Raw genomic sequence first — 19,936 nt, 5'->3', positions numbered from 1 at the left:
CTCTGGTCTTCAATAATAATGAGATGTCTTATGTATACACGTATATGCATATGTATACACACATATATATATGTACATGTACATTTTTAAAGACTTATTGTCTGATTAGCTCTGTTCAGACCATCAGTAACCCGCCTTTGGACTTTAAAATGGTGGCTTCCCTTTGAGCTCTGCCGTGTTCCCTGCCTGGTACGTCTCACCCGACACAGGACTGATCTCCAGTCAGTCTGGTTGCCCTTCCATCCCACAGGCGTCTAGTGGAAAACCCTGTTCAAGTTGTATCTGCTTTGCTTCCCCAGGAGGAGTCCATGAGTGCCACTCACCTCCTTCCCTGCCTTTCCTCGTCTTCGTGATTTTAGTTTAGGAAGTGCTTGCTTTTAAAAACTCATGTAGTATTTCAGGGCACCTGGGTGGCTCAATCAGTTGGGAGTCTGACTTTGGCTCAGGCCATGATCTCATAGTTCATGGGTTTGAGCCCCACGTTGGGCTCTGTGCTGACAGCTCAGAGCCTGGAGCCTGCTTTGGACCCTCTGTCTCCCTTTCTCTCTGCTCCTTCCCTGCTCATGCTCTGTCTTTGTCTTTCTCTCTCTCTCAAAAATAAATATTAAAAAAAAAAAATCCAGGTAGTATTTCAGTGCTCCTTAATTGAAAAAAGGGTGAAAATCTGCTATTAATCTCAACCTCATTTGAATGCTTTCCACAGAACACTGGAAAACCAAACATTCAGAAACTGAGAAGAAGCCTCTATGTGCTTTTCTCTGTGGTTCTTCATCATTGTCTCTTTTTCCTTTTGTAGCCCCTTCAGTAGCACCTTTGAACATCACTGTGTTTCTGAATGAATCTAGTCATAAGGTGGATGTCAGATGGATCAAGCCTCCGATTAAGCGGCAGGATGGGGACCTGGTGGGTTACCGGATATCTCACGTGTGGCAGAATGCAGAGACTTCCGTAAGTCTGAACTCCGAAAAAGTGCACTTGTCTCCTCAGATTTGCTCATTTATACTGTGTTAGAAGCTTTCTTTTTAAAGTGTATTTATTTTTGAGAGAGGGAATGGGGCAGAGAGAGGCAGACAGAGAATCCCAAGCAGAGTCTGATGTGGGGCTTGAACTGATGACCTGTGAGATCATGACCTGAGCCAAAATCAAGAGTTGGACACTTGACTGACTAAGCCACCCAGGTGCCCCTAGAAGCTTTTGTTTTGTCGTGAGAAGACAACAGATTTTTTTTTATTAAAAAAATTTTGTTTAACATTTATTTATTTTTAAGAGAGAGAGAAACAGAGTGCAGGCAGGGGAGGGGCAGAGAGAGAGAGGGAGACGCAGAATCTGAAGCAGGCTGTAGGCTCTGAGCTGTCAGCACAGCACAGAGCCTGACACGGGGCTCAAACTCACGAACTGTGAGATCATGACCTGAGCTGAAGTCGGAAGCTTAACCGACTGAGCCACCCAGGTACCCCGACAACAAACTATTATCATTGAATGAGGTCCCTTTCACTGGGATGTGAAGAATATAGTAAAAACTAGAGATGACTGAATAGTTAACAAAATTCCAAGGAATCTTTGGGGCTTTTCTCGCTCACTCACCTATTCGTTTATGCATTCGGTAAATAGGTGAACTCCTCTCTGTCACCACTTGATTCGTGCCTTCTGGGAACTTGGGCTCTTGTAGGAAGATAGTTGAGAACTACCCAGATAACCAGAGCAGAAGGTCCAGAAGCTATATGGCTTAGCAGTCCAACAATTCATAGCCTCTTGGAAATTCCAGAGGATGCTTTTCTGAAGATTATCAGGGAAGAACCCCAGCCTCATAGAGAATGAAAAGGGGTAACCAGACTCCAGAGGACAGGGCTAAGCCAGCAACAGGTTGCCTTAACACAGCTCCACAGGAGTAGGGGTGATGCCTGAGTGTGGATGGGTAGGCAGCTACCAGACAGGTCTCCTTCCCACTTGAGAAGATGGTTGAGGTGACACTGACTTCTTTGTGACGTAGAGCTTCCTACGGAAAGGCAGATGTACTGGTTTCATCATCAGGACTGTCTCTTTACTGCCATCATGCAAAGCACGCTGTTTTGTGTTGTTACATTCCTGATCGACCTAGCCCTGGGAACAGATCAGATTTTAGCATCCTCATGGCATTTGTTGGGGGTGCCACGTGACAGCAGTACAGCTTCTTGGCAGGAGAGAGGGACAGAGTCCACAGCTGCCCCCATTGACGACATCCAATCTTTGCTTCAGTCGTCGTCAGCTTCATGACATCCAGCTCTTATGCAACTGCTGTTGTTTCCAAAAGGACAGGTGGGATTTATTCTTTGTCTTTTCCTGCCTCAGTTTACCTATCAGGACACTGACTCTTGGAAGCGGTAGGTGATGGAAGTAGAGGAAAAAGAAGAGAGTTTGGAAGTGCATGAGTTTTTGTGCCTCAGAGTGATGATAGGGTGTTGTTTGTACAAGGCACAACCCTGCTTAGGAGCGTTGTCCTACGATAAAAGCCTCTCGTTTCTTGGTCTTTTGTCCCAAGGCACCCGTGCAGGGTCCTTATTAACTGCGTTTCCACACCAGCTAAATCAGGGGAATCAAATGCCTGTCTTAGAGGCAAGCCCCTTTTCACCATGGTGAATCGTGAACAGCCCCTGAAGGTGCAATAATTGTGTTCCGGTTCAGTAAGGATTTTATTTTTCTCTGGTTAGCAGAAGATTGTAATTATCAGCAGACACTTGAGAGGTCTAAACAGAAAACACCCCAGTTTGTTTAAAGAGTTCAGGTCATCCTTTCGACTTCTTCTGGCGTGGGTGAAAGCTGCCTCTCCGGAGGGGACCTGAGCTGAGGCGTGCTGAAGGGCAAGAGTGGCGAAAGCCTCATGGATGACGCAGCTGGAGAGCCTCACGCACTAAATGCCACCAGCGCTCCGCTGCACTGTGCATTCTGGTTGCCTTTTGTTCGGCATGGTCCCCTCTGCAGTGAGAACAATACTGCCACAGTGAGAGCTGTGACCTTTCCAGTCATTACCTCCTTGGTGCTGCTGGATCATCCTAGTGAGAACCTCATTTGCGTTGTACTCATGCCGCACTTTGTGCATCATGAGGGTCTCGTGACAACAAAAGACTTGGCGGCTTGCTTTCCTTAGGATAACCATTCTCAGATGTAGCCATGCTTCAAGCTCATCGTGGGCTGCAACCAGAGGCAAGTAAAAACGCTGGAGAAGGGGCGCCTGGGTGGCGCAGTCGGTTGGGCGTCCGACTTCAGCCAGGTCAGGATCTTGCGGTCCGTGAGTTCGAGCCCCGCGTCAGGCTCTGGGCTGATGGCTCAGAGCCTGGAGCTTGTTTCCGATTCTGTGTCTCCCTCTCTCTCTGCCCCTCCCCCGTTCATGCTCTGTCTCTCTCTGTCCCAAAAATAAATAAACGTTGAAAAAAAAAAAAAAAAAACGCTGGAGAAAAGCTGACCCGGGGAGGATCCTAAAACCCCTGCCCAAAGTGAAGTTTTCAGTGACCTCCGTACGCATCACCTCTGTTTCCTGAACTCCCTTCTTTTCAGAAGGGCAAGAGTTAGATACAACTTCATCTCTTAAAGTTGTTCTTTCATTTCCATTCTTAGGAAACTGATACTAAAGGTATACCTTCTTTACGCAAGACAACGGAATTGGATATTTTTGAAAGCTATTCCCAGGAGTTACTCTCATAAGGGTGGGTTTTTTGTATGCGGCTTCAGAACTTTCTTGGAAGTGATCTTTGGGTGGGCTATTCTTTATACCTTTATTATCCCCGCATGCTATATCGCTTTCAGACTAAAATACTCCTGACAGTTACTGTACACACATTTACTATATCTTGATGAAGATATCGACCTTTTTTTGTTCTGTTTTTTTTTTTTTATATCCCTTGCATTTCCTAATCCAAGCTCAAAATCCAAAAGTCAGGAGAAAGTGCAATCTATTCTCCTTGAAGTTGGGGCCATGTCTCGCTCATCTTTGTACCGTCTGAACAGAGGACCTTGAACTTACTTTCTAGGCATTTATGGGGCTTGATGCATGGGCCTGACTGACATCCATACTGGCTGGAGAGTTTCACTCTGTGATGAGACAGGCTTTTGATGAGTGTGGACTAGTGTTCCCCATCTATTCCCGTTCCCAGAAGTTGTCAGTAGACCTTCCATGAGAGAGGAATTCAATGAGCAAATAAGTTTATAAAATATCACATAATATACTCCTCTCTGGAAGATCAATAAGGTTTATTGGTAAGCTCAAGCCTCTTTGACATTTTACAGTAAATAAGTCTGTTTCACTTTGACCCAGAATGGCCCACATGTCCAACAGATATAACTCATTGTTATATGTGTTATTTATACAAAACTCATTATTATAGGATTGTAGTTCTAATGCTGGTTTAATTGTATTTGGAAGGGCTAGAGATGTTAAATCAGAAGGCAGTTTCATTATGGGCAGATTATTTTGGGCCTAGAGACAACAGGACATGTAGAAATAACTTCTTTAAAGACCTAGAGAAGCCACAGTACCTTCAAGGATTCCTTCCTCAGGCCTAGACCACTGCGTCCTAACAAGCTTGGATTCGGGCATGAGCGCACTGGCTCTTCCTTTCCTTATTGCTCCCTCTCGCTCACTCTCAAAGGAGGGCAGGGCATCTGAAGCAGGTGTCATGTTAAAGTATGAGAAATGGGCGAGGTTCTTGTGGGATAGGTCAGCCAGGGGTCTGGAACACTGCCGAAACCCAAGAATTAATCAAGGGTGATATGCACAGCTTGGAGGAGAAACCTACAATGGACGTAAATCGCATGAACTAGTCAAATAAGCTTCTTGGTGTGAGGCATTTAGGCAGCCTTGGTTATTTTCTCTCCTGTGCCAGGACTTGAAAGACACTACAAGGTCACTTCTGTAAGAGGACCTTGCATTTATAGGGAAAGACGATCCAAATATGGCACCTTATAGGTAGAGGAATATAGGAATAATAATAACCACCATTGATTACTTACAGTGTGCCAGACTGTGTGCTTCATGTTGTGCGTGTAGGAATTCATTGAACCCTTACAAAAACATCATGAGACATTAAAAAGAGAGAGAGAGAGAGAGAGAGAGAGAGAAAGGTATTACTTTCAACGTTTACTTGAGGAAACTGAAGCTCAGAGATGCTGAGTAACTTACCAGAGTCACAAAGCTTGGAATTGGCAGCACTGGGGTAGGAACCCAGGCCAGACTGACATCCAGAGCCGTGCTTTTCAGAGCCCACTACCCCTTCCCAGATTCCTTTGGCTTTCGTGATACAGTGTCTCTCACTCAAATTCCACACTGTGGCCTCTTAGCAAAAGGAAGTAAGAACAGGACACGTTTGAAGAGTAAGATGTGAGTTTTGCATTGACAAATGCAAAATGAGTCCTGTGAATGTGAAGCCTGTTGAACAAGCCACCTTTGTTGGCGTAGCATGACAGAAGCTCTTATCTGGTGGTGCTTCCCCCGTTGACTGTTACTGTTCTTCGAGGCAATAAACAGGGTCTACATGTATGTCATCAGATGTCATATTGTAAATCTGATTTCATTACCTGAAAATGCTCTTAGATTTTAAGTCCTCAAGGCTATGGGCCTTTGTTGGTGAAGATGAAAACTCACAGAATGAGAAATTGCAGTTCACCCGTGGCGTGTGCCCCAGAACCAGACCACCTCATGCCAGGGAAACGGCCTCACCTTCTATGCTCTGCACCTGACCGTGAGAGAGAGAATACACACATGGGTGGCTCCTACATGGGTCTGGTTTTAAATGGATTTCTTTGTCAAATTTCAAAATCAAAATGAAAATAAATATTTGGGGATATAGATATGGTCGGTCATACTTTTTGCTTACGTATTTGGCATCAAAAGAATTTGGATCAATTGCATCGATTTTTAGAAACAGGGATCATCTTTATCATTTAAGGCAATTCCTAGAGAAAACGGTTATGCTCCACTGAAATAGTTATCATGTGTCTTTCTAATCACTACTTCAGCATTTATTATAGCTCCACCCCTAAAATGGGAAAATTCTTTATGTATTTCCAAAACATGTTACCTGTAAGCGGTGGCTGCCATCGTTTTCGTACTTCAAGATTCGGAAAAATGACAGCAGTAACCAGGATGGTTGCCATTGTTGATGCACTTAAGGAACAGGAGGTGGAAATTTCAAAGTTCCTTCTCTGGGTTTTCACAGTGACTTATTATAGGCCCTAAGCGAATAGATCTTATCAACTACTGTTATGTTTGTTTCCAAAAGGATGATTTTGTGTTAGGATTTCTCTTCTTCTAGGAATTTAATTCATTCGCAATTATGCATGTCCTCTAACTTAGAGATAATTCTCACAAATGATATATTATACATATCTTTTAATTTTTTTTAATGTTTTATTTATTTTTGAGAGAGAGAGAGAGAGACAGAGCATGAGTGGGCGAGGGGTACAGAGAGGGAGACACAGAATCGGAAGCAGGCTCCAGGCTCTGAGCTGTCAGCACAGAGCTCGATGCGCGGGGCTTGAACTCATGAACTGCAAGATCATGACCTGAGCCGAAGTCGGACGCCCAACAGACTGAGCCACCCAGACGCCCCATGATATATTGTATTTGAGTCCTGGCAGATGAAAAGCGTGAAGCTAGAAGCAGACCCAAAAGCTGTTGTCAGGCAGGACATCTTTTGTACGTTCAGGAGCTGTTAGGTAGTAAATTGTGAAGCAGACATGTTATTTCTCAGTGGCCAGCCGGACTCACTGCAGGGCTCCATGACTGTGTGGGTTCGAACCATAGAGTTTCGAACCATAGAGTTGCTCTGCTTGATGAGTTCCTGTCCCCCACCCAAATTAAATAGAGAATGACCAACTAACCCATAATCAAAACTGGGTTTGCCATAACTAAAATGCTCTATTTCTAAAAAAGATATTGCCTGAATACCCCCCCCCAATTGTTAATTATTATTTTGCTTACTTAATTAATAAAAAAAAAATCTGTGACAAATCTCCTTAGCATACAGTCCAGTGGGGTGGAAAAACCAGAACATTTTAAAGCCATATTTTCCCCTTTTATCCCTTGTCTAAGATTATTTCTGAGTCCTGATGGTCACTGCTTGTTTACATTTAGGAAGTCTGTGGGTGGCTGACCCAGGTTCCCCCTTGGTCACCAATGACTGGCCTGCCCTCTCCGTAAGGGCTGAGCTGGCCCCACCCTGCCCCACTGTTAGAAGGAATCAGCATGACACCAAGTGACCAGGAATAAAGTTACCAACCCAAACCAGGCGCCTGCTCGTCAGTGATCTGTGATATCTGTGCGCCACCTGCGTGGTGTGACATGTCTCTTTCTGTCTGTGAAATCAGGTCTCCAAACTGCAGAGATTAAAGACGTGTTTCTGGGGTGCCCGGAGAGCCCACTCAGTTAACCTTCCTACTCTTGATTTCAGCTCAGATCATGATCTCACGGTTGTGGGGCCGAGCCCCGCATTGGGCTCTGTGCTGACAGTGCAGAGCCTGCTTGGGATTCTCTCTCTCCTTCTCTCTCTCTCTCTGCTCTTCCCCCTCCCTCCCTCTCAAAATAAATAGTCCGAAGGCTGAAATGAGGTCCTAAAACAGTCTTTTTAAAAAAATAATTATTTATTTTGAGAGGGAGGTTTGGAAACAAAGGGAAAAGTGTTATATAAACACTGAGTTCTGGGGTTTTTTGTTTTGTTTTGTTGTTTTGTTTTGTTTTGTTTTGTCTTGTTTTGTTTTCAAAAATCACTTACTCCTGGGGCACCTGGGTGGCTCAGTTGTTTAAACATCTGACTTCAGCTCAGGTCATGTTCTCGAGGTCCATGAGTTCGAGCCCCGCGTCGGGCTCCGTACTGACAGCTTGGATTCTGGAGCCTGCTTCAGATTCTGTGTGTGTGTGTGTGTCTGTCTCTCTCTCTGCCCCTCCTCCACTCACACTCTGTCTCTCAAAAATGAATAAATGTTAAAAAAAATTTTTTTTAAATCACTTTCTCCTGTGTTTTAATGGCACATGGTGCATGGCAGTGGTTATAAAACAAAATAAGTAAAAGTGAAACCAGATTTTTGGAAATTGAGAAAATTGTGCATGTGTCACACTAGAGGGGAAAAAAAAAACATGCCAGTGCCCTCCTCAAGGTAGATTTTAGTCAAAATTCTTATAATTGTAAAGAAAAGGAGCCCATGCATGCTGGTTCAGGGGAAGTTGGCAGGTGGTCAATGTCAAGGTATAGTTTGGCTCTTGGGCATTGTACTGTGGGAGTTCTGAGGGCAGGGGTCTCCCAGAGCCAGGCTTGCTCTTGCCCTCTGGCTGCCTCTGCTACATGCTCCCTCTCTTCCAGAGACATCTTCACTGACCATTCTGAGTGCCATGCCTTCACAGACTCACTTGGGCAAGGCCCTAAGGCCAGAGGTTGCAGCCAGCCCGTTCAACATCCCTGCCCACCCTTGGGTTCCGTTAGCTGTGCGCTGAGTAAGGAAGGGATGCGGTAGAGACACAGCCTGTGCCCCCTGGGAGGCGGGTGGGATGACTTCCCTCAGAAGGAATTGTGGGCGAGCAGGCGACGTGCCCCTGGCAGCTCACTGTTTCATCCCCTTTCCCTCCTTCTCTGTTCCCAGAAAGAGCTGTCTGAAGAAGTTGGCCAGAACGGCAGCCATGCTCAGATTTCTGTTCAAGTCCACAACGCCACATGTACGGTGAGGATTGCTGCCATCACAAAAGGGGGAGTCGGGCCGTTCAGCGACCCAGTGAAAATGTTCATCCCTGCGCACGGTGAGAGTCAGGTTCCTTATCGTCTGATAGAATGTGCCAGTCCAGGCAATGCAGAGTGCCAGAGAGTAACCTGTGGGATGGGTCTCTGGTTTAAGAATGAAAGACAAAGACCAGAAGGAATTTTTGCTCTGAGAAAGGTAGTTGATATGTTAACACACATCACAGAGCACTGATACCTGTGAGTCCTCCCACTGCCATTACTATTGGTGGTACTGAGTTACTGGAAAGATCAGTCCTTCCAGAATAGCAAATTTGACTTGACTTACTGAATTTAGTTTAAATGACGTATACGTGACTGAATTTTGGAGAGCTGTAGTATGGCTAGTCTTTAGGTCTGTGTAATGGGCGCTGTTTGTTTATGTGCTAGTGTTTGTTTTGTGTGTTTTAAGCAGTAAAGCTTACCACGTTATTACTCACTCAAGCCTTGGTGCCGTGCTTCGTGATTGATTGGCACAAAACATAAAGTGTTTCCTATTAAAGCTCTCCTTACACAGCATTGGGCTCACTGAGCTAAATGCTCAGCCCTGCATGCTGTCTTCTTTATGTTGTTGGAGTATCCTTTGGCAAGGAGCCACTGTGGTGTCCCATGTGGCCCTAAATGCTGTCCATGCTTCCATAGACCAGTGGAGCCTTTGTTCTGACTCTCACTGCCCTGGGTTGTTTGATATTAAACTGCTGTCGTAGACTGCATGCACAGGCATCTGTATCAGTACGATTTTTGCATTTACAAGGTCTTGCCAGATATGGTCTTTGTATCCATAGCAAATAGGACTTGTAAGTAGACCATCGAGTTCCTGTCTGTTCCAGTGACCCCCAAACATGCTGAACTGGAGCCATATTACAGTTTCTGTAGCCCTCGGCTCTGTATCTGGGGAACATTAGTAACTGGTGATGGCAAGCAAGACGTGTCTACCTGGTTGAAATTCTGAGACCATGAGATTCTGATGCTAAGGGCACAGGTCAAAAAAACATCAGAGTTTGGGAAGACAGGGCTTTCATCTTTATATATAATAAACTCTCCACCATTTTAAAATGCTGTGCTATGCTGGCAGTCCTTGCTTTTTTGCACAATCCCAACATGCATACTTTTCAGCTGCCACAGTTTGGTTACATAACACTAGTTCCCCAATGACATGGTCTGAATTTGAGTTACCGTCATGTGTTACTGTGAGTAATTGCATGAAGTGTAAACTTTGCCGCCAGTGGTCTGGTCCACAAACCACTACCTAAATAACAGATGTTCATCGATGCCCATGACGGGTCTTGTTGCTTGTTTCAAAGTTCTCGGTAGTTGGACACGCACTTCCATTATTCAGATCACATGCATCTAGCAAGACCCATAGCTGCGTTGCCTCCTTATCTCCCAGGGACACAGCCACATGACACTTCCTAAAAATAAGTAATTGAGGGGCATGTGGGTGGCTCAGTCGGTTGAGCATCCACCTCTCGATCTCAGCTCAGGTCTTGATCTCAGGGTGGTGAGTTCAAGCCCTGTGTTGGGCTCTGCGCTGGGCGTGAAGCCTACTTAAAAAATAAATCAATAAATAAAAATAAGTAATTGAAAGAGGGAGTTGGTGAACAAAGGCGAAGTGCAGAAAAGAAAGGAAGAGTGATAGTGTTGGAAGAGAAATTTGAATTGAATGTGGAGTTACGGAAGAAACAGCTGATATGGGAAGGCAGATATTGCCACCATTGGTTAGACCCGCTATGCAGCCACGGAACAACGGTGAATGAATGAATGAATGAATGAATGAATGAGTTCACATAAAGGAACTCTCAGAGATAGCTCACAACGTGGAAAGCACAGGAGATAAAATGTTGGGGATGAATCCAGACCCAGAGAGGAGGAGGAAAATTCTCCACAGCACAGAAAATATATTCTCTCCATATCATAAGTTATGTGACCAGAAGACAGTACCATTCAAACTCCTCTTGAGACGTTTTTTACAAAGACATACAATCTTTTATTTCTCAATATTTCTCAATGTTTTTGAATTACAGTGTATCAGATAAACACTAGTTTTACCTTTTTTTTTAATTCCTTATACATTCATAACTGATATGAAAAGCGTCACCCATTGATTGTTAAGATCACTTTGCGTGGTCTCAGCTTGCACCATCAGAGTGAGGACCGTCTGCGTATGTAGATCACAGAATATAAAAGGATTAGGTTCTAGAGCTTTTGACTGTCTTCTTCCCTATTACAAGCTAATGTTTCTTATGTGTTTCGGATCCCAAAGAGATGTTTTCAATTGGGTCTGTTGGTATTTTACTAGGTTGGGTAGATTTTGCCCCCTCGTCAACCCCGGCACCTGGCAACACAGATCCTGTGCTCATCATCCTTGGTTGCTTTTGCGGAGTTGTTTTGATTGGGTCAATTTTATATATTTCTCTGGTCATCAGAAAAAGAGTCCAGGAGACGAAGTTTGGGTAAGTTTCCCAGTTTAAACTGTTCTGCCCCGTGTTACCCTGTGCTTCTCATGCCAAGTAATAATGCCTCTCGTGCTGGCCCAGCTCCTCACATTGTACCTGGCTGGGTGCCCCATCTTATGCACATCCTGGGGACAGGCAGCTTCCTTAGTTAGGCCAATGCTGCAGAGGCAGCCAGCAGTGAAAGCCAGCCTTGAAAGGGCTCATTTACAGAGAAGAGCATCCATAGGCCTTCAGTACTCAAACTTCGTTGCTGTAAAGTGAGGATTTTTGTTAGAACTCTTAAAAATAATCCTAATTGTTAAAAAAAAAATGAGGGGCGCCTCAGTCAGTTAAGTGACTGACTCTTGATTTTGGCTCAAGTCATGATCTCATGGTTCCTGAGTTCGAGTCCTGCATCGGGCTCTGCGCTGACAGCATGGAGCCTGCTTGGGATTCTCTGTCTCCCTCTCTTTCTGCCCCTACCCTGTGTGCTGTCTCTCTTTCTCTCTCTCTCTCTCCCTCCCTCTCTCTCTCTCTCTCTCAAAAATAAGTAAATAAACATTTAAAAAAATGAAATGTATGTATAGATAAAAATACTAGAAGGAAATTCACCAAAGCATTAGCAATTCTGAACAGTATAAGTGTGGATGATTCTGTGTTTTCCTTTTTTTTTTTTTTACTGTATTTTATACATTTTTTCTAATAGAGAAAAGCTTTGTATTTTCACATTCAAGTGTAAAAGAAGATCTTGTTCTAATTTTTCTATACATCTGACTTTTATAACCAAACAGTAGTTAAATATCAACAAAAATGGGAAGGCGTGTTAAGGCAACTTATGATAAGAAAGCTATGTGTAAATTTGTTTCTGGAACTCAGTTTTCTACTCCAGTGACTCTGCAGCGCGTTTGGGTTTCTGTGAAACCCAGTTTATCACTCATGGGGTAGAGGAAGTACTTTGTAAGATGCGGGTTGTTGACAGCCTGGAATAGGACAGAGTGATGGAAGGTGAATGACTGCGTTTTGGCAGGAGCTGAGCAACCTTTATTCATTGCTGAGTCTTAGGAATGCTACTGGAACATTCCACTCCACTCCAAAACTTTTCACTGTCGTGGAGAAGAAGCTTGAGAGCAGAGGCTACCCTGCCCATTTTTTGTGTCCATCCTAGTCCTAAGGGTCGGGTACCTACAGTACTTACTAACTCTATCCTTATAATTATTATATCTCAGTATGTAAATTCTAAGAATGCCTATTTTGAAGAAATGACAAAATCTGACCCAAATCCTGAACATATGCTTGACCGAAATGCATCCCAGAGTCTAGATGTGGTTTGTAGGCTCTGCAGAAGTTGTAAGAGTAGCACAATAATATGTATTGAGAGCCTTCTAGGTGATAGCCTGGGGTACAACGCTGAACAAAAGCAGGTACTATTTGCCCTCAGGGGTGCTCACAGTTCATGGAGAATCAAGCAATAATCACACAAGTGATTACACATAAGTATAAAATGGCAACTGTGTAAATCCTATATAAAGGGACATGTAAGAGTGTATAACAGGAGAATTTGACTGCATTAGGAAAGTCGGGAAAGGCCTCCCTGCAGAGGTGACACCTAAGCTAAAATCTGAAGAAAGAGCAGGTATTAATTAGGTAAAAGACAAAAGGAAGAGCATTGCAGCCAGAAGGCACAGTACATGCAAAGGCCCTGTGGTGGTAGTGGCCTGGCATACAGAGGGGAAGGCACTGGACTGGAAGATGTGACACCTGGGTTCTAGCATTAATTTTGTCACTTGGATGTGACACAGTTATTTTTCTCCCTTTCCTTTTTGGAAACAAGTCAACAAGCGGAGCCCACACAGGTGAGGAGTTATGCTTCCTACACCCTTCAGGGCAGAGTGTCTACATAAAATATTTGGAATTCTTCTGCATAGATTTGTCTCTTCACCTCATTTAACTATTCAGTCATACATATCAGTATGGACTCATGGACATTCACTTTATACTTTGGATTAGAATCCAGTACTACTTTATTTGCTTGCCCAGGTTGTTACAGCTTTGGCCATTGGGAGCTTCTCAGTTGTTTTGTGTTCTCTCTCTCTTTTTTTTTTTACATGTTTATTTTTGAGACGGAAAGGCAGAGAGAGAGAGGGAGAGAGAGAATCTCAAGCAGGCTCCATGTGAGGCTTGAACTCACGAATCAGGAGATCATGCCCTAAGCGGAAACCGAGAGTCAGATACTCAACCAGCTGAGCCACTCGGGAGCCCCATGTGTTCTGTTCTCAGTGGTATATTGCCAAGTAAGCCTAAAACAGAGCTAAGGAAAGAAGTCCATTTCTCCCAGTGGGAGGGGTCTTTGCAGTCAAAGAGGCCTTTCAACAAGCAACAGCTTGGTTACATCCTTGTGGAATCAGCATCTGCCCCAGCAGCCCTTTCCTAATAGCGGGAGATGTCTTTATTTTTATTCGCCCAGGAACGCCTTCACAGAGGAGGATTCGGAGTTAGTCGTCAATTATATAGCAAAGAAGTCCTTCTGTCGGCGAGCCGTTGAACTCACCTGTAAGTTAATTTTCATCTTCCCTAAAGTAGTTAGAGCAAAGAAAGAACAGCAGATTAATTGATAGATTTCTAACAAAAGGCAAAGGAGTCAAAGAAGTTATTTTTAACATGCAAAATGTCTTCAGAAACCGGCAAGCAGATAGATAGTGAGACATTGCCAAGTGCTTTCCTGCTGGCTCGTGTACTAGAAATCTGGAAGTGGACCTGAGGTAAAGCGGCCTGTGTTAAAGACTCCTAACACCAAGAAATGCGGAAGGAAGAAGGAACTCACCACAGTGATAGGAGGAGATGTGGTTAGAGGTCAGGGATTTAAAGAAAAACAGCAAAGCAATTGACAGAATCTCTGAGCTTATTTCCTGCTTTTTTGTGGCAACGGGCTCAGAGAACAATTTGCCAACATACTTGACAACAATTATGGTTTGAGTTTTGCTGATTCGGAGTGGAGCCTTCCAGTTTGAAGAGCGAGAATACACAGATGGCTGTGTTCTTGAAGAATTCAGAAACCATGTACAAAGTACGTGCAAATATCAAGTTCAAGCTTCAGGATGTTTGCCAAAACAAGAGCACCAAAACAGATATAAGAATGATAGAATGCAGGGTGCCAAGAAACAAAAACTCACTCAAGGTACAATGTTACTGATTTCTTTACGTTTCTGATCTACAAGTTTTGACCTTTAGAGATCTGTTCTTGCATTAAAAAAAATTCTCCATTTAGACCCGTTCTTTCCTTTATTAGAGGACCATCTGGGTAAAAACAAAATTTTTTTTCTTTAAGAGCTAATGTATCTTTTCTAATTATCCACATTTTTTTTTCTTTCAAAGGCTTGCTCATCATAACTATGGCACAAACTGCATCATTTGCCAAAATGTTATTGAATTGGTTAATTCCTCTTATTGATAATGCTTATGGTCAATGCTGCATGCTGACACCTTGTTATAGAAGATCTTCTCCACTTGCCCCCACGTACTCAATTTAGCACGTTCTATGTCATATTAATGAGGTTCCAGATGCCATAGGCAGAATAGGAGGGAGCCTGTTCTCTTAGTGTTTCCTGCGGTTTCTGCACTTCCTTCCCTGGCCTAGGACAGGGGAGGGAACCCAATAGCTGTTTGGTATCCTATAGTTAGCGATAAAATAGCAAGTACTCCACTAGAAAGCAAGAAAGTTCCTAGCGACTCTCTTCCTTACTCCTTTAAATCAAGGGCAACCCCCACCCGCCACGTGAATCTGCTGGCTGCTGCACCATGGGAAGAGAAATATGGTTCTGATTTTTATAAGCCTTCAGAATTAATCTTGCCCTGAAGGATTCATTTTACTCACGTAAATCATAGTAGCATCACCGTGTGATGTTTTATTTACCGACATTGTGCGGGAAGAGCCATGGGTACAAAAGGAAGAAAACGTTTAACTCTTTGATAGGACCATCTGTATCATTTCAATTCTGTTCGAGCGAAAGGGAGCAGACTGGCAACTCTTACACGTACTTCGTCACTCCCTTACAGTGCGCAGCTTGGGAGTCAGCGAGGAACTGCAGAATAAACTAGAAGATGTCGTGATTGACAGGAATCTATTAATTCTTGGGAAAATCCTGGGTGAAGGTAAGCAGTTCATTTCTTTTAAAATGTGAGGTTAGCATAACAGACTCTTAGATACAGAGAACAAACTGAGGGTTGATGGAGGTGGGGGAGAGGGGAGAGTGGGTGATGAGTGCTGAGGAGGGCACTTACTGGGATGAGCACTGGGTGTTGGATGGAAGCCCGTGTGACAATAAATTATGTTAAAAAATAAATAAAATAAAATGTGAGGTTAGAAAGGAAGCAGTTTACAGTAATGTTTTAAATGTGTATTTATTGGGGCGCCTGGGTGGCTCAGTCAGTTGGGCATCCGACTTTGGCTCAGGTCATGATCTCGCGGTCTGTGAGTTCGAGCCCCGTGTCGGGCTCTGTGCTGACAGCTCAGAGCCTGGAGCCTGTTTCAGATTCTGTGTCTCCCTCTCTCTCTGACCTTCCCCCATTCATGCTCTGTCTCTCTGTCTCAAAAATGAATAAACGTTAAAAAAAATTTTTTTAATGTGTATTTATTATGTAAAATACCATTTTGTGACTTCCAGTTACAATACAAGTAGTTCTGTTTTATAATTTATTACAATGAAAAAGTAAATGGTGGTTTTTGCCACTCAGATTTCGCATATGGAAAGGGCCTCTACGGTGTCTTACACGTACCATAATCCCTTGAAAAATATTAATTCCCTTCCTTCATTTGAAAAGCAATTATTTGGGGCGCCTGGGTGGCGCAGTCGGTTAAGCGTCCGACTTCAGCCAGGTCACGATCTCGCGGTCCGTGCCGGTCCGTGAGTTCGAGCCCCGCGTCGGGCTCTGGGCTGATGGCTCGGAGCCTGGAGCCTGTTTCCGATTCTGTGTCTCCCTCTCTCTCTGCCCCTCCCCCGTTCATGCTCTGTCTCTCTCTGTCCCAAAAATAAATAAAAAACGTTGAAAAAAAAAATTTAATAAAAAAAAAAAAAAGAAAAGCAATTATTTGTTCGGTTTCCTATATGCTTTAAATACCTCTGGTTCTAAGGTTTACTGTTTGGGGCACCTTCCTAATTAGTTCCATAAGAACAAAAGTGAAAACGCGTATAGATTTTGTCAAATTGATGTTAGGATGAATGATAATGGTATGAAGAATTTCTACTTTATACATTTCAGTAACATTTCCTGTGTTGTTCTGTAAGTTTCTTGGATCAGTTCTAATGCTTAATAAAATGATGAGCTGAGCCGAGCCTGAGCCAACCAAGCTTGTGACAAACAGGAGGCTAGTGCATGGCCTGCGTCCCTGGTTTGTGAGTGTGGGTGGCCCCGGCAGGCTCTGCCCGGCTGCCGCGTGTGGGTCACTCTCAGGCCACCTAAAAACAGCAGCCCGGGAACTGTAGCATTTTTATGGTCAGGGGAGATTTTGCAAACTCTATGGAGATGTTGTTCTTCTTTACAGGAGAGTTTGGGTCTGTGATGGAAGGAAATCTTAAGCAGCAAGATGGGACCTCTCAGAAAGTGGCAGTGAAGACCATGAAATGTGAGTTATCACGCATTAAACCCATCCCCCTGGGGCTGGGTAGTTGCTTCAGTAATCTGGTGCTCTGTACGGCCAGTGATGGAGTTCATGTGTTGTGATCTCGGTCACTGATGGGTCAGAAGACCACCCAGAACACTGTGTGGTTACAGACAGAAAGTGAATGTAATGAGGTCCTTATAAGTGCATTATACATTCCTTACCCTCAAGGTAGTTACATTTGTAATTTTTACCATACCTCCCTCTCTGTCTCTTTCTGTCTGTCTCAAACGGTCTCTCCCTCTCCCCTCTCTCTCACCTAGTAGAGTGAATGTCTCCAAAGTAAAATATGAATTCCCGAGACAGAGCTGATCTGGCGGCAGCCTCTGACCCCAGGAGTTGGTCTGGCTGATCTGGCCAGCTTGGTGGGGTCACTTCCTCACTTGAGGATGCTTGCATATTCCTCAGGAAGTTGCGGGCTGCCTGGAAGGTACATTTCCCAGAGAGAGGAGACATATTCGTTGGTCAAAGGCATATGAAGAGCAGTGAGCCGTGATCACAGGCTGGAACTTCTAAGCAAGCTGAGAAGAGAGTTTGCAGCTGGGTCAGAAAGGGCCTCATAAGTCATCACAAGGAATCTGCTTTTATCCCACAAGTTGCAGAGCCACTAGTAAGAGTCTTAAGCAAATGAGGAACAAAAGCAGATTTCATTCTAGAAAGTTCACTCTGGTGGCAGTGTGGAGGAGAATGAATTACAACGTTGACAGAAGTAAAGACAGATGCTGACTAGGGCACTCCTGAATCTGTGCAAATGACTGTCTAGATAAGGAAACTAGGCTCAGAGACATGGCGACTTGTTGAAGTCAGATAGCTTAAAAAGGGGAAGATTGTGCTGGATCTTTTCTATCACCAAGCACTGACCAGGCTGCAGTGGCAGAGCATGATAGCATGTGCCCTCCTGCCCTTCTCCAGGAAGTGCATTTCCAGGGCCTGGGGGACACAGGATTGTGGTTTAAGTTTTATTCTTCACGTGTCAGCTGGGCACCCATAAAATAGACCGTGATTGTCTGGCATTTTATCTACAGTTGTTTTCATGATTCATATGGAGAGAGATGATTTGATGCTTCGTTTGTCAATGTTTTCAACATTGCTTTCTCATTTACCCTTGTATATATTCAATATTGTTTTTGATCAAGGAGTAAAATTGGTTTCTTCCTAAAATTTAAATTCACTTTTACTGGGAATTAAAACATAAGTTAGCTTATAAGCATGTATTGAGACTTTTTAACCAGAACCAGAGACTGAAGTTTTAAGTCAGTGATGAAAAGGAACCCTAATAACCTACAAGTCACATGGGCTGTTGTTTTCTGCTCTCTGAAGCTTTTTATGTCTCTAATAATGACCAATACTTATGTAATACTGTGTGCCAAAGGACACTGCAGTCACTCTTGAATTTCATAAGGAAGACAGGAAGAGGAAATCAGTGCAACTCGGAAGCAGGTTCAAGGATTATCCCCTGGGGGTGCCTGCATGGGTCAGTGGCATCCGACTCTGGGTTTCGGGTCAGGTCACGATCTCATGGTTCATGGGTTCCAGCCCTGTGTCAGGCTCAGTGCTGACAGCATGGAGCCTGCTTGAGATTCTCTCTTTTCTCTCTCTCTCTGCACCTCCCTTACTGGTTCGCTCTCTTGTTCTCAAAATAAATAAATAAACATTAAAAAAAAAAAAAAGTATCATCCCCTGGAAACCAAGACAGCCTGAAGTTAGAGTATTCAGTGGAGCTAAACCCAGTACATAGTCAAATCTGGGTGCCAGCCACATTCAGGACCATTCCTGCCTCTTGCATTATTTTATTTGAACCTCACAAGGGTCCCTGTGAAGGCTCCTTTCCATTGTCCGCATTTACTATGTGGAAGGTTTAGGGGACCTTGTAAAAGGAGCTAGGCCTGGGCTCTCTTCTCTCTGGCCTTGGCTATGCTCTTCTTTGACTTAATTAGAATAAATTGCGGGGCAGCCGGGTGGCTCAGTCAGTTAATAATCCAATTTTGGTTCAGGTTATGCTCTCACGATTCCTGAGTTTGGGCCCTGCTTCAGGCTCTGTGCTGACAGCTCAGAGCCTGGAACCTGCACTGATTCTGTGTCTCTCTCTGTCTCTCTCTGACACTCCCCTGCTCGCACTCTGTCCCTCTCTCTCTCAAAAATAAATAAACATTAAAAAGAGAGAATAACTTGCATATGAATTACATCTGTGCTAATTTTCAAAAATCGAAAGGCTAGTCTCTGGCCTCTGCATCCCAGGCTCATCTGTCTTTGCCTCTGATCTTGCCCCCTTGGGGGAGGAGTTTGAAGGCAGACCCTACCCTTTCAAAGTTCTACCTGCCTCGTTGTCTGAGCAAAGGTATTAAGTGAGAGCAAAGGTGGCAGACATTTTGCAGATCTATATATTTTTTTTTCTTAAATTTGCTTTAATAGGAAAATTAATGTATACAAAGCCCAGAGAATGTACAGACACTATGCTAGATGGCTCTCATCTGGGATTTCAGTCAAAACTTATACCCTATTAAAGCAAATTCCCTAAGGCATGCCCGGCTTTGATTTTAATTGTTTTTAATTGTGGCAAAATACAACATAAAATGGTTTTTTTTTTAATGTTTATTTATTTTTGAGAGAGAGTGGGGCGCCTGGGTGGCTCAGTCGGTTGAGCGTCCGACTTCGGCTCAGGTCACGATCTCGCGGTCCGTGAGTTCGAGCCCCGCATCAGGCTCTGGGCTGATGGCTCAGAGCCTGGAGCCTGCTTCCGATTCTGTGTCTCCCTCTCTCTCTGCCCCTCCCCCGTTCATGCTCTGTCTCTCTCTGTCTCAAAAATAAATAAATGTTAAAAAAAAAAAATTTTATTTTTGAGAGAGAGAGAGAGTGCACAAGTAGACGAGTGGGGGAGGGGCAGAGAGAGGGAGACAGAAGATCCAAAGCAAGCTCTGCGCTGACAGCTCAGAGCCCGATGTGGGGCTCGACTCATGAAGTTCTAGATCATGACCTGAGCCGAAGCTGGATGCTGAACCAACTGAGCCACCCAGGCGCCCCCCATCCTAACCATTTTTAAGAGTACAGCTCATGGCATTAAGTACATTCACATTGTTGTGCAACCATCCCCACGATCCATCTCCAGAACT

The 19,936-nt window shown here is 44.1% G+C and overlaps 1 protein-coding gene across 1 annotated transcript in view; it reads left to right on the top strand.

Annotated features, from left to right (window-relative positions):
• The window catches only part of MERTK (MER proto-oncogene, tyrosine kinase), a 114,346-nt gene that overhangs the window by 71,866 nt on the left and 22,544 nt on the right, over positions 1-19,936 (top strand). Inside the window, exons 8-13 of the mRNA XM_042933051.1 lie at positions 797-948; positions 8,605-8,758; positions 11,035-11,188; positions 13,635-13,720; positions 15,224-15,319; positions 16,710-16,790. Coding sequence (XP_042788985.1) covers positions 797-948; positions 8,605-8,758; positions 11,035-11,188; positions 13,635-13,720; positions 15,224-15,319; positions 16,710-16,790 — 723 coding nt within the window. The remainder of the gene's footprint in view (positions 1-796; positions 949-8,604; positions 8,759-11,034; positions 11,189-13,634; positions 13,721-15,223; positions 15,320-16,709; positions 16,791-19,936) is intronic.

The sequence above is a fragment of the Panthera leo genome, chromosome A3 (genome assembly GCF_018350215.1).
Source record: "Panthera leo isolate Ple1 chromosome A3, P.leo_Ple1_pat1.1, whole genome shotgun sequence".
Classification (NCBI taxonomy): Eukaryota; Metazoa; Chordata; class Mammalia; order Carnivora; family Felidae; genus Panthera; species Panthera leo.
The sequence above is the reverse complement of the archived record's forward strand: the minus strand, read 5'-3'. Positions and strand labels throughout refer to the sequence as shown.